Source organism: Urocampus carinirostris, chromosome 19, assembly GCF_059441175.1.
Source record: "Urocampus carinirostris isolate Australia breed hairy pipefish chromosome 19, RoL_Ucar_1.0, whole genome shotgun sequence".
Taxonomy (NCBI): Eukaryota; Metazoa; Chordata; class Actinopteri; order Syngnathiformes; family Syngnathidae; genus Urocampus; species Urocampus carinirostris.
This window is the reverse complement of record NC_142367.1, coordinates 9302516-9317900: the sequence shown is the minus strand read 5'-3', so window position 1 is coordinate 9317900 and position 15385 is coordinate 9302516. Positions and strand designations below refer to the sequence as shown.

At 39.5% G+C, this 15385-nt stretch overlaps 1 protein-coding gene across 1 annotated transcript in view; it reads right to left on the bottom strand.

Moving 5' to 3' along the window:
• Positions 1-559: 559 nt before the first annotated feature.
• Positions 560-15385, bottom strand: part of ace (angiotensin I converting enzyme (peptidyl-dipeptidase A) 1) — a 44421-nt gene continuing 29595 nt past the window's right edge. The window contains exons 14-25 of the mRNA XM_088323032.1: positions 14687-14845; positions 14518-14605; positions 14250-14393; positions 12344-12535; positions 12033-12130; positions 11496-11668; positions 8837-9060; positions 6865-7009; positions 6690-6788; positions 4864-4986; positions 3498-3682; positions 560-933 (exon numbers count right to left, since the gene is read on the bottom strand). Coding sequence (XP_088179158.1) covers positions 725-933; positions 3498-3682; positions 4864-4986; positions 6690-6788; positions 6865-7009; positions 8837-9060; positions 11496-11668; positions 12033-12130; positions 12344-12535; positions 14250-14393; positions 14518-14605; positions 14687-14845 — 1839 coding nt within the window. The 3' untranslated portion in view covers positions 560-724. The remainder of the gene's footprint in view (positions 934-3497; positions 3683-4863; positions 4987-6689; positions 6789-6864; positions 7010-8836; positions 9061-11495; positions 11669-12032; positions 12131-12343; positions 12536-14249; positions 14394-14517; positions 14606-14686; positions 14846-15385) is intronic.

Sequence of the window (15385 nt, the reverse complement as noted above, 5' to 3'; positions counted from 1 at the left end):
CAGGATGCCATTTTTTATTTTTTTTTATTTGATGTGGCCCCGCCCCGCTTCCTGGAGGTTATTTTTGGATTTCATGTTGCCACACCCCCTGGATGCTATGATTCTTTTGGGATGTTGCCCCGCCCCCTAAATGGTACTCATGAGGGTGGGACATTTTTGATGTTGCCACGCCCCTAAACCCCACCGAGGGAATCCAGGGTTGGATTTACTCAACTTGAACCACGACGTTTGGGACCATTTCACACCGGGGGGTGATCCCACTGGATTGCATTGTTTCTTCATGTTGCAAAAATTGGACATTATTATAAATACTGTATGTGTGTATATAGTCAATTCTATTTTTGATTTTTGCGAAACTGGAAATGCACATTTGGCGGGACAATTTTGGGGACGCCGTCCAAGGAGTTGGGATTTTGGACTATTCAGTGAACCGATCATGGGCCTTGCTGATTTTTTTTGTGACTCCTCAGGATGGAAGGGGAGGGGCTAAAAGGCACTCTTCTCTGATGTCGTTTTTTTTTTTTTTTAATAATGTCAAATGAATCGTTTTCTGAAAACGTCTTATGTCAAAGTCTTTATTTTTTTGTACAAATTAGAAACACAATCAACACAAGTATTTCCTTCCTATATATAAACAAATAAATTACATTTTGTTTCTTTAGGCAAAAATACAATCGGAATAAATACGCAAGACATCGATGGGAGACGAATGAAAGGCGACGGCTTAGTCTTTTTGCTTGAGTTCGATGGTGGACATCGATCTGCCGGACATTTTGGACTTGCGGTACCTGTAGGCTATGAACACGAGGGCCACCAACAGAACCAGACCCAGAACCAGCAGGACCCATTGGCCCGCCACGGCCACCGCGCTTTCCACGTTCATGCCCAAAAAGTCCACCGTTGTGGAGCCACTCACCTCGTCAACATTGACGCCTGCAACCACACAAACAAAAAAAAAGTAAGATACAGTGGTGCCTCTACATATGCGCCTAATTCGTCCAGGACTGTGCTTGTATCTCAAATTGCTCGTATAATGAGCGAATTTTCCCCATATGAAATAATTGAAAATGAATGAATCCGTTCCAGCCTCCCAAAAGCATTCAACTTACCGTATTTTTTGTATCCAACTTGCTTTTTGTCCCCTAAAAAATAACTCATAGTTTGTGTGCGCGTTACAAGAGGTCTTACGGCAGTATATTACAGTATAAGCGCAATCATTTATCATTTGAAAATATCGCTGACCACAAATGCAAAATGAATGCCATCCACATGTCATGTTGTCTAATTTTAGTATCAATATCCAAATCACGGGGCGGCGCAGTGGTTAGCGTGTGTGCGGCACAGTTCTGAGGTCATGAGATGGAACCTTCCAGTGTAGAATTTGCATGTTCTCCCCGTGCTTGCATGGGTTTCCTCCGGGTACTCCGGTTTCCTCCCACATTCCAAAAACATGCATGTCAGGTTAATTGGCCGGTCCAAATTGTCCCTAGGAGTGAATGAGCGAGTGAGTTGTCTGTCTGTGTGTGCCTTGCTACTGCCTGGCAACCAGTTCAGGGTGTCCCCTGCCCACTGCCTGAAGATAGCTGGGATGGGCTCCGGCAACCCTGCGACCCTACTGAGAATAAGCGGTGCAGATAATGAATGAATGAAGAATATCCAAATCACTTGAGTGGACATTTCAGACCCGAAACTTGAGTTAATTGCCGTTTTGAGGAGTTACCAATATCTAAAATTAGATGGCGAAGAGGAAGCCTTCTTTCTGTCTCTTTCAGGCGGAAAGCAAGCAGTGAGCTGAAAATTCACTGTGGCAAAGACTAATGTTAGAGAACGTAACAAAAAAAAAAAATTTGCCCCAAAAGATAAATAAAAGCACGACAAGGGACACAATTCTTTGGTGTATGACGAGTTGGACTTTGAAGGACATTGAATAAATATTGTAAATGTTGGTATTGTGTTCATAGTTTAGTTTTAATATTGTCAATAAATTATTTTTTTACCTATACAAATATATAATATGATGTGCGAGTAACACAAGTGTGCGTGTTATACGTGAAAAAATACAGTAAACAGCCATGAAACACATCTTCCTGATCACAAAAAACACATTCGAATAGTAATTAAACATAAAAATACAGTAAATTAGTATCCTGTTACCCTATTTCTCTCATTGCAGCGGATCAAGAATGTATGACAAAGTGGGAAGTATAAAAATGTATGTAAAAATAAATCAAAACGATATAATAAATACAAAGTTTTAAATTGGTTTTAATTTGTTCAAAACTGAAGTTCTTGATCACGATTGATTGTGTGTCTTTAGTTGGGGGGGGTCATTTTTTTGGATGTCTATCAAAGATAAAATATATTTAGAAAAATATTGATGTACAAAAGTAATTATATTGTAAGAGGAGCAAAAGTCTTAAAAATAAAAGAAAAATAATGAATATAAAATTAAATGAGAAAATTTGAAAATGAAAATGCTTGTATTAAAGGGGTGAAAAATGCTTTTAAAAAATGAAGTTTAAAAAAAGGAATAATTACATTTTTTTTAAAAAGGAAAATATAAAAACGGACGAGCGATCCTTTAGAAAATAAAATACAATTTAAAAAAAATATATAATGAAATAATGAAAAAGAAAAAACATGTTAGAAAATGGAATACAAAATCTTTTAAAAAATATGTAAAAAATAAAATCATATATATTTCTATATATATATGTATGCATGTATATATAAAGTAAAAATATATACAGTAAAAAAAATAGAATAGAGTAGTAAAAATATTTATAAAACATTAAATAAAAAGTGGCAAAATGCTTGATTTTTTTTCATGGATACAAAATAAAACAAAAATATATTAAAAATATAAACTCATTTTGAAAATAATTACAAAATGATTACAAAATAAGAATAATGTAAATAAAATTAAAAATGAAATAAAATGAAATAATACAAATCAAGCAAAAATGTTTTAAAAATGCAATATACTGTAATATACAAAAGATAATAAAAAATACAGAAAATATCTCCAAATATCGTGAATAATGCTTTAAAAAATCTATATAAAATTCTAAAAAAAAAAACATCAAAAGGTAAAAAGATACAAAGAATTTTCAAAAATGAAAAAAAAAACGCCTCACAATTAGAATACAATATTGTGTAAGTAAAATAACTGGAGAAATATAAAGGGAGTGAAAGTGTTTAAGAAAATAATATAAAAATAAAACAAAAAATATATATTTTAAAGAATTACACTAATTTAAAAAAGGATCACAAATGCTAATATTGCACATTATTTTGATGCAAATTTGCACCACCTAAGGATTGAGAGAACAGGCCTCCTGGGTGACCAAGCTATAGCTAGCTACCTCAGAGGGTTAGCTAGCTAGGAAAAAGAGTTCCCCCACTAGAAGTCCTTCAGCAAATATTTTTGTCAACGTGCTTGCCACATGTTGATCTCGCTGTCGTTTACTTTGGAGCGGAACATTTTGGAGACTTACCCTGCGGCTTCCAGTCGTATTCGGGCCACCCGCGGATGTCGTGGTTTTTGTCGTTTTCCTGCTCTAGCCACGTAATGAGCGGTTGGAAATATTCCATCAGTGGCTTGGCGCTCATCTTGGGCTGGCCCGTGATCATGTTCATGGCCTCAGGCCACGGCTTGCTGAAACCCAACTTCATCACGTCTCTGTGGAAACGCACACACAAGTCACAAACTTTAAGCTAGGATTTGATACCCTCTATCGATACTGGGCCAATATACGGTCTTATTTTAATTAGATTAGGCACCCAACATCAGTGTCAGCCACCTTTCTTTGGTTGTTTTGTATCCAGGAACTAGAATGTATTGATATCAAGCATCTGTGTTGATATCAGTATCAGTGACCTCTCTTGAGGCATTTTACAATAATGGACTAGAATGTAGCGATACCAGGTCATGTGTCAATATTGGATCCATGTCATGTCTTATTTAAAAAATCCAACCTGCCCAATATCAGTATCAGCGGGCATTTACAATTAGGGACTACAATGCAGCAATACCAGCCATTTTTATCGATATTGGGCTGACAACAGGTCTCCTATCAATAATACAAGCCGCCAACATTGGTATCAGTCACATCTCTTGCGGTCACTTTATAATTAGGGACTGTGTATTGATGTCAGACCAATACTAGGTCTTATTTTAAGGTGTTGGTACCTATATCAAACATCAATAGAACTGCTGTTTTTTTATTTCTTGGAATATTTCTTTCTACAAGTGATATCGGTAGTTCTTATTGCCATTCTTACTCCAATTGGTGTTGCCATTCTAATACATATTGGTATCAGCTGGTAAAAAGTGATATCAAGAATCATTAATTGCGATTTTGAATAGAGAAAATAGAGTAGCAATTCCAGGCACCAGTATTGATGCCGATATCAGCCCTGTTTTAAGGTATCAGTACTCATAATGGTACCAGATAGTATTAGTATAAGTATTTTATTTTTTTAAACGATATTTGATCTAGTATTAGTATCAGTCTTGATCCTGACCTGAGAGTTGGATATCTGTATTGGTCTGAAATAAGTAATATATCTCCTTCCTATTTCCTTAATGGAATCGTATTGGTAATTAGTATTAACGGTTCGACAAATATTGGTATCAGGTTGTAAAACGTGGTATCAAATATCCCAGTTTTTTGGGTTTTGGATAAAGAATGTTGAGTAGCACCAGTATTGATACAGATATTAGCCTTGTTTTAAAGAACCGTCAGCCCTCTGGAGGCCATTTCATGTATGATCGGTACCTGGTATCAGTATTGATGAAGACTCAGGAGGCTGATATCTGTATCGATTTGAAAAAAAGTTGTACAATATCAAGGGACTCACCCCAGCAGTTTCCCGGCTTCCTTGGATCGGTAAATATCGCACGTGTGCAGGGGGCCCTCGTGCTTGGCGGCGTTGCACAAAGCCTGGTGGAACTGGAACTGGATGATGAAGCTCACAAAGTATCTGCCATTATAAAAAAAGAAGTATCGTCTTAAACGCGATCGTTGAACCCAACCGATTCCTTGAATGGCTCACTCGGTCGATGTCGCCTACTAAACGGACCCCGCCCATTTTCTTGTTGTTTGTTTGCATTTTATCAGTTGCTAACCTGTCAACTAGGATATACATTCTATAGGGTCCTCAAATACAAGTCATAAATGAATCTTAGTGTGGGATTTGTTTGAATTTTGTTGTCGTTTCTTTCTTTTATTTTCCTTTAAACAAGTCAAGTCATGCTTATTTGTATAGCCCTTAATCACAAAGAGTCTTAAAGAGCAGCACAGACCACAGACTATTGCAAACTAGAGACTATTATTACACCATGCCCTCAAAAACCTCAATATGAGGAAAATGAAGAAACCACATTGCTCAGTCATACATCCATCCATCCATCCATTATCTGCACCGCTTATCCTCAGTAGGGTCACGGGGGGGCTGGAGCCCATCTCAGCTGTCCTCGGGGACATCCCGAATTGGTTGCCAGCCAGTCGCAGGGCAAATAGAGACAGACAACTCACTCGCTCATTCACACCTAGGGACAATTTAAACCGGCCAATTAACCTGACATGCATGTTTTAAGAATGTAGGAGGAAACCGGAGTGCCCGGAGGAAACCCACGCAAGCACAGGGAGAACATGCAAACTCCACACAGGTGGTTTGATCTCATAACCTCAGAACTGTGCCGCACACGCGCTAACCACTGCATTGCCGTGCTGCCCGCAGTCATACACTCATTTATTTTTTATCTATCAGAGAAATGCTTCTTACGTTTGGCAAATACCCCCAACACTCCTGAATGACCATTCCCTCCTTGCTGGACTGTTGATATGACTGCTTCAACCGGTCAACTTCTGAATTAGAAGGAAACTTCTTTTAAAAGAGCTGTGATCTTTAACATAATGGCGCTTCACATTTTCAATTTTATTATAGTAACCGTCTTTAAACATACTAAGCATGTTGGTTCTGTACTTGCAGGTGGCAAAATTAACGCATTTTTGTCAGTCCATTCCTCATGAAAACGGTCTTTTAGTCATCGTTAAGCACGCCATTTTTGTCGGATTAGATCCTCCACTTGTTGCAGGTAAACAGACAGATTGTAAAGTGCCGGGTACGACTCGTGGTCGTCGGTCCAGTCGAGTTAGCGGCGTTCACGCTCTCTCAGCCCATAATACCATGTCACCTAGGCAACAGCCAATAAGCGCTGGCCCCCGAAGCATAACTTTTTTCCTCTCTCACACAAACACACAGAGTACAGGGAATACAACAAATGTGTGAACACGGGGGATGTTTCACCAAAAATGAAAGAATTTGGCGATACAATAGTAGCGTAGGGCGATAGATCAGTGACGGACAAATATATGTTTTTTAAAATGTTTTTTTGTTTGTTTTGTCTAAAAAAGTGCCGCTCGCCCTGGGTCCGCAGAGAGTTGTGCCAATTTAGGACCCTGCCTATAAACATTTATGGTGTTAAATGGGTGGATTTTTTTTGACCGATTTGATCATCGTCTCCCATAAAGTTGACCAAGCCTATTATTATGTTACTCATCAAATATTAACTCATCGACTGCCAGACTGCCAGCTAGCATGTGATGTCCATAAATGTCGGTGGCACTGAAATGGTGGATTTTTGAAATATACTCATTTCTTTATTTTTGATTAGCGCTTACCTGACATAGGGAACGTTAGCTGGGATGTGGAATTTTGCACCCGGGTCGAAGTCTTCCTCGTTGCGGGAAACGGGCGGGCACAGGCCTTGGTACTTCATTCTATGGAAATAACCATTATGGAGTCGCACCGCTCCTGGAATGGGATCCAGTTCTCCAGTTTGTAGGTGGCTTTTACCTGAGGTTCCACCACTCTTTGTTGTACTCGGTGGGCGGGATGCGTCCGTCAAAAACCTTCCAACGCCATTGATCCATCAGGTAGCCGAAAGGGAGGAAGGCGATTTTGTCAAGGGCCATGTTCATCAGGAAGTTGATGTCGCTCTCTGAAACGTCAAAAGCAGGCAAAACATTTTAAGAAAAAATAGCATAGCATTCCCTTTACCCTGTCGCATTAGCAAGGACGAGGCTACTGAAAGCTTGAACACACAATACAAAATTAAAAATAAATGTAAGTATTATATTTCTTATCTATTTTATTTTTTAACAATTTTCCACGAAAAAATGAGATTTATAAATTCAATGCAAAGTTGCTTAGCATTAGCTTTTGATATTTGCAACAACAAAAATTGCTGCAGAAGCTAGTGTACATGATAAAAAATATAAAAATCGTATTTCTTTGGTGGAAAAATTAGCTCATTTGAAGTTTTTTTTCTTATTTTACTGTCTTTTCTGAACTGATGTTCCACCAAGTAATGAGCTTTTGTCCAAGAAAGAAATTAGAGACACAGTTGCTTAGCATTAGCTTGGAAAATGATCAAGAATTAAGCTAGAATAAGCTAGCACACACAGAATACAAAAAATATTGGTCATGTTTAGTATGCTTTTCCTTCTTTCACAGTATGTTTTACAATGTTTTTTTCTCCGACAGAATACATAAAAAGAAAAGAAATGAGCAAAGTTATCTGCTATAACGCATGTTATATATTTGTTTCTTATCTAAAGAAATATGTCATGCTAATAGGAGAAAATGAGTGGCTAATGTGTCAGCCCCACAGTTTAGAGGTCCCGCGTCTAAATCCAGCTACAAGCCTCACTGTGTGGAGTTTGGATGTTCTTGTTTCTGCGTGGGTTTCTTCCGGGAACTCCGGTTTCCTCCCACATTCAGGTGAATCGGCCGGTCCAAATTGTCCCTAGGTGTGAATGAGTGAATGAATGAGCGAGCGAGTGAGTTGTCTGTCTCCGTGTGCCCTGCAACTGGCTGGCAACCAGTTCATGGTGTCCCATTCCCACTGCCCGAAGATGGCTGGGATGAGCCTCAGCACCCTCCGCAACCGTTCTGAGGATAAGCGGTCAGAAGATGGATGGATAATATAGAAAAATAACACTTAAGAGTTGACAAAGGAGTACAAATTTTATAAAGAAAATAAATAGTAATAATAGTTTTTCTAATTTTACTAGACTAAGTGAGAATATAGCTAAATGTAAGTGCTCTGCATTTATATAACGCTTTTCAAATCAATAAAGACCTCCCGAAGCGCTTTACAATGTGCTTCACACTTACCCTTTCACACACACTCACACTCACAAACCGATGTTTTGCAACCAGGAACTAGAATGTATTGATACCAAGCATCTGTATCGATATCAGTATCAGTGACCTCTCTTGCAGGCATTATACAATAATGGACTAGATTGTAGCGATACCGGGAATATGTGTCGATATTGGATCTGTGTCATGTTTTACTTAAAAAATACAACCATGAAAGACAACTACCTGCTTGTCGGAGCATTAGGGATTCAGTGTCTTGCCTAAGGACCCTTTGACATTTAACCCGAAAAAGCCGGGAATCGAACCTGTTAAGTTTTAGTTAGCTTGACTGGGGGTTGAACCCACTGTTTTAAAACACTTTACAAGGTAAGCTACTGACATATAACACAGAGGCGCCGGGAATCAAACCTGCGACTTTTTGATCTCAAGACAAGCACCTTACCTCCTGAGCTACTGTCACCCCTAAACATCAAATTCAAACAATTCTACCAATGATTAAAGATTTTTTAAAAATCCCATTTTTTTTTTTTGCATTTCATTTTTTGTTTCCTTTTTTTTATAGATTAAATCTGCACTTAAAACAAGACCTGTGAGATACTTATGGGGAGGAAGATTAGTATAACAAGTCAATTTCTTAAGTAAATGGATCAAAAATAATGACCGTGATTGCTTTCCACTTTGTCGAGAAGTCCGATGCTCTGCAGGTGTTTGGGCGTGGCCACGGACAAGGCCAGGACGTCTCCGATGGCCTCGTGGAATCCCGGGTTGGCGCCCTCGCGGAAGGCCACAGGCTGATCCTTGTACTGCAGGAAATATTCCACGTGGCCCATCTCGTGGTGAACTGTGATTAGGTCGTCCATGGTTATCACCGTGCACTGCTTGATTCTGTACCGAAAGGCGGACAATAAGTGGTGTGGCTGCCGTGTTTTTCACACCAAACACAAAAACATAAAGCAGCCATTTTACCTCTGTAGGGTGATGCCCTTCCTACAAATACACTCAACCCCCACAAGATTCAAATTGCCAAAGTGTTAGTCTAAAAAGATTGGTGATTTGTCTTTCTGTGATGATTCATGATTTTATTTTATTATTGCATGTTTAATGAAATAGGCCCCATTGTGGTGTCAATAATTATAATATGAAGAAAGCTTCAAGTACCTCGCCTAGAGAGAAAGTCAGGTTGCAGATTCGAACGACACACTTCCGGGGGTCGCTAACGTCACCAGGTTGCTTTTAAAAGCAGACGGCGAGCACCGCCTCAACCCCTTTCCCAGGACACCGGGACCGCCCACTCGTGCCAAAACCGGCAAACGTCTCAAAGAGGCTCATGTCACGAGCATCGAAAAACATCACAAAGACAAGTACCCGTCCTACGTGCATCGCTTTCTTGACCCCGGAGCAACTACTGTATTTTCCGGACTATAAGTCTCTCTAGAGCTCATGGGCCTGGGCTTAAAATTTTCATCCTTAAGTCAGGCCGGTCGGGCTTCTCTCCCGCGTTTTATTTGGTGGGGGTTTTTTCGTGGAGGATCTGTACAGCATGCATTTACTTTTACTCAAGTACTTATTTAGTTTAAGAAAATGCTTACAAAACTATCAGTTTACTTGGGGTAAAACATGCGCGGCTTCCTCCGCCTCTACCTCCCTCACGTCAGATGTCGTTTCTACTTCTTGCCAATATCTTACAAGTTTTACAAACTTTCGTTTTGCTTTTTGGTATAATCGTTACTATTTGCAGCTTGTAGTCTGCATAATTTGATTTTCTTTTCAGTGACATTTTGTTTAGTTTTACTTTTGTTCGCTGCATGTCGCTGATATGTGCACTTCAGTGCCAAACCGTTCATTTAGCACTTGCAGTGCCCACTTGATTTGAGGAACTCAACCCTAAGTAAAACCTTCATGTTTACTTTGTCGGCAAATAAAAGCTTCGGGCTCGATTATCAGATCAGGTTAATCTCACAGGTTTGGGCAGGTTCGGGTTTATATACCCGCGACTCGAGTCGGGTTGGACTGAATTTTTTTAGGCCCGATCTTACCTCTACTCCAGAGAATAAGTCGTACCAGCCCAAAAATGCATATTTGTAAGGAAAAAACTTGCATAAGTTGTACTCGGAGTATAAGTGAAATTTTTTGTGGGAATGTATTTGTTAAAATCCAACACTAAAAACATACACGTCATCTTAAAAGGAAATCTGGAATAAAAATAAAATAGAGAACACGGTATACTAATGTTACACGTACGTGCATATCTAAGACATGCTCGACAGTAACAGTGTAGAATATTGGGAGTTATTCAGAAAACTTTAGCATCAGGAACCTGCTTACCAAACTATCAGTTTCACTCCAAATCACTAAATCCAATCATAACTCTGGTGTAAATTTTACTGCTAAAAAACCTCTGGTAGCTTCCGGAGGTAGAGGATGCACCGGCTTCCTCTTTCCACTTATAGGTCGTGGTCAAGGCTGAAATTATCAACACAGGAGTAGTGCGCCCTCTTGTGGCTTGGTATAAAAATAACAGGTGAAGTGATCTACATTACTGGTAATAGAGAAATAAAACTCAATTATAAAATAATGTGTTAATAATTTAACCGGAGTATGAGTCGCAAACTATGACTTACAGTCCGGAAAATATGGTACGTCTCACTCCCTCTAGCTGAACCTGAATGGCTAGGGCAACTATCTCTTTCTCTCGAGGTACAACATAACTGCTGATTGGTGTCAAAGGCTTCAAACACGTCATTAGCTATTTTCACTTCCCACAATACACCCACAACTCCAGAAAATCCAACACATTGCAATTTTCCTTTTGTTTGAACGTTTGATAATTCCCTAAATAAAGGCGGTTGTGATTGTATCAACTAATGTGAGTGTTTTTGACCAAATTAGTAGTTTATCGTTAAATCAATGAACTCCGAATTAATAAAAAAAGGTGAAACTCCTCCAAAATTATAGAATGGACTGTTTGGCGTCAACTTTTGGTAATCGGCACTCTGAAATCTTAAAACGATTTCCTTCTATACACAAGATGAGAAAGCTTCAACCTGAAAGTCCAAAACAAAACAAAACACTTTCATTTTACCAGAAGTAAAAAAAACAACAACAAACAAAGAGCTGCTATTTGATCTTAAATCAAAAACACAAACAAATAGTTGCCATTTTGTCAGAATTAAAAAACAATTGCAAGAAAAATCTGCCAGTTTATTAAGATATTCAAAAAAACTGGCATTTTACAGAAGGTCTTCTGAAATAAAGTAGTTACACGTAAATAAACAAAACAAAAAGCAGTTTGTGTCCCCCAGAAAATACCACCATTTTACCTAAAGTCCTTCCTGTTGTAGAAGTCCCAAGCAGAAGCGTGGCAGACCACCTGTCGTCCGTCAGTGGGTTTCTCCAGCATGGATTTGTCCCAGAATTCTTTGGGCATCGGCAGCAAGCCCAGGGAGGTGAAAAATCGGTCCGACTCTTCGAACATCCGTTTTGGGGTCCAGCCCTGCATCCAGGTAAAAAATATTAGAGTAACACTTTGTAATTATTCACCACTAGCTTAGAATGAAAAATAAATGATCCTGTTTTCACAGTTGCTTATAAAAGATTGCTAACAAATTAAATATTTAAAAAGAGACAAAAAAACATATTTTGATTATTGATTTCCCTAAAAATGACTTGTATTTTTTTTTTAATTGAATTAAATTGTCATCTACTGTATATCGATATAGTACGCAACAAGATTGGGTAAACACGTAACTTTAAAGACAAAAAAAGGGAAATGAGTATCAGGATACAAAGCAGATACAAATATTTACAAGGTAGTGCTCAGAGCTTGGCCACTTTTCTTTTCAAAGGTGTAATCTCACCTGTGCCACCATTGCAGGCGTGGCGTCCACCTGTGTGGCATCCGGGAATGGCATGACCAGATCCATGATGCCCGACCAGGTCTGCGCCCACATGTTACCTGAGGCGACACGACAACTGTGAATTTAACCAGCGGTGGAATGCGCCACGCTCCGTCGCCTTCATTCCAAAAATCGTTTTCATTAATTCCCTGATGCGAGAAAACGTCGGATGCCATCTCACGCTCGAAAGAAACACAAAAGGAAGATTTTTGGGTCTGGCGTATTTGAGTGAATCGTCAAAGCAAATAGATTTTTTCGGGGGTGAAACTGACCAAGCAAGTGAGCGGGAATGGGGCCCCTGAGGTTGACGCGCTTGGGGCCGTACTTTTTGTAGAGGGCACGGCGCACGTAGGCGTGCACGTTGAGGTAGAGCGGCTCCAGTTCCTTCCACAGCTTTTCCAGGTCCTCCTCGAAAGTTGGCGTCTCGTATAGCGAGCGCCAGAAAGCGCCATTGTCACTGTGACCTATGAATAGCAAAAAATTATTCTCAGATCATTTTTTTTTTTACCAAAGTAATATAAATAGATCTATAGATTTCATTGAAGATCACTGCACAATGAGGCCCAACCACTTGTTTGAAACCCTAACCAAAACCCCCAAAAATGTGCTTTAAACCCCTAATATGATGCCAAGGGTTAGGGTTAAGGGATAGGTTCAAGTTAAATCTTTAAAAATGAGTCCCAAACCCTAGATACCTTTTAAACCCCTAAAAATAGGCCCTATAATGGGTAAGGGATTAAAATTATTGGTTGGGGTTAGGTGAGGGTTAAAGAATTAAAACCCTAAATTGAGGTCCAGACCCTAGTTTAAAACGTTTGTTGTATACCCCATAAAGCTTTGAAACTAGAGCCCGATTTTTAAACCCTTGCTGGAAACGCTACATTGGTATTAGAACCCTAGCAGGAGGCCCAAACCCTAGTTAGAAGCCCTAAAAAACCCTTATTTAGAACCAAAGCCCTGGTTTGAAACCTCAAAAACACTTGAAAAACCTTAATGAAGCAAAATCCCTTGTTTAAAACCATAAATTCATTTTAAAACCCTAATTTGAAGCCAAAACCCTCATTTTAAACCCTAGTTAAAAGAAGCCAAAAAACATAACTCGAAAACTTTAATACACTTTGAACCCTAAATATAAGGGACGAACCCTGGTTTGAAACCCGCATATGAAACCTGAACCCTAGTTTATTAATCTTAGCTGGAAACCCCAAATTAGCGTAGTGTAAACCGCTCGGGTTGAAATTACTCCAATATACTTCATAATGCTCGTAACTAAATAAACCCAATTTCTGTAAACATAAAAACAGGATTAGAGAGTATTTCATTATTTTGAAAAGTGGAATTATAGACGCTCCCCTACTTTTGACCATTTAACTTATGACAAACGGGAGATAGGATCATTTTTTCCAGGATGTTGAAAAATATCCGGACATTGCTGTAAGTTAGATTTTGTATTGTCTGCACCTTTTTCCGAGTAGAGGACATTACTGTAGTGCTTTTTTCCGCTGCTTCCAGCGTGTGGCTCTTTGAGAGGTCACCCAGCATCCTACCCAAAGAAGAAATCCACTTCCTCTTCTTAGCTCGCCTGTTAACATTCTATACTGTATCTCCAGCGTGCAAAGAGTGTTGACATTTCTATTGTTTAATATCTTGTGCATCCATTCAATATGTTTGGTGTAAAGTGTAAAGAAAAGGCGAGCCGTTTATTTTTAAATGAAAGTGGAATGAGAAAGATTGATGCGGTTGAGAAAATGGTTGGATTGCTTTTTTTTGGCCACTTTTTACCACGGAGGAGGAAGTCGCTCTTGAAGCGCATCTTCCAAAAGTAAATTAAACTCAACTTTTTAAAAAAATCTTTATAGAGCATATTATTTCATGAAATGTTTATCTTTTTGTACAAAACTATACAGGTTACTTATAGAAGCCTTAAACATACTAATCCATAAAAAATATAGCAGTGAAGCAACTTACGAACAAATTCAACTTACGAACGGTCTCATTCGTAAGTAGGGCAGTGTCTGCATGTATATTGTTTTCAACACACTATTGGCCGCTAGTGAAATTACACCTAAAATAAATGGAACGCTGAACAGACTAGAACACTAACTATAAATGTGGCCCTCTTCTCCCAAATGTGACGTCATACTTTGCATTGAATACGTGATGCGTTTAAGGTCATACCGTTGAGGCGGGCAGCCTGGTTGGCCAGTTCCACGTATCGCTGGTAATCAGAGCGAAGCACTTTCCCGGCAGCGTCTCGCCAGCCCTTCCATGCGAACAACAGCTCGTCGTAATCTCGGGACTCGGCCATGATCTTCTGAAGATCTACCAGATAACATTACACATTAGTTTACAAGCTAACTGGTAAGGATTTTCATCCGTACCGGGGTCCTGATGATCAGATAACGCTATGTCTAAGCTAAGAAGCTAACCGGCAAGGTTTTCTTACCGGGATCCAGTGGGTGGCATTGTCCATTTTCTCTGCAGACTTGGGCCACGCTATATTTGGTCTCCATGTTGGAAAGGAGATTGTTGTACTAAAAGAGTGGATATCAACGTTAGCTCCTGTAAAGCTAGAGCAAATTGACAAAGCGGCAAAAAAAAAAAAAAAAAAAAACCTCTTGGAGCTCGGCCGCTGGCAATGCCGCCCTCTCAATGTCGCTGAGTTTCTTCACAATCCGTTTGACTTCCTGGTCCTGGAAGTCGCTGGTGTCAAAGCGGCGAGCCTGCTCACCGTATGCTAATGTGTGCGCAGACATTTCCAGGCTCTTGTTGAGCTGGTGGAGGAAAGAGGACAGTTAGTTTCACTGTTAGATGATTGAACTAATCCAGAAGAAAATGAGTGTGCAAAAAAGTTACAATTATTCAAGATAAAGTTGGAGCAGAAGATGAAAAAAAGACTTAACAGCTACCAATACTTCATCGATGAATGGATGAATGGCTAGCTAGCTAGATTCTCCTCAGATAGCTAGCAAGCTTTCTGGCTATCTAACTAGCCAATCCACAAGTAACTGGATGGATGGGTGCATGGATGGAGTATTGAAGATCTGGATGGATGGGTGGATGGATGGATGGATGGATGGATGGATGGATGGATGGAGTATTGAAGAGCTGGATGGATGGATTGATAGATGGATGGAGTATTGAAGAGCTGGATGGATGGATAGAGTATTGAAGAGCTGGATGGATGGATGGATGGATGGATGGGGTTTTGAAGAGCTGGATGGATGGATGGATGGATGGATGGATGGAGTATTGAAGAGATGGATGGATGGATGGATGGATGGATGGGGTTTTGAAGAACTGGATGGATGGAT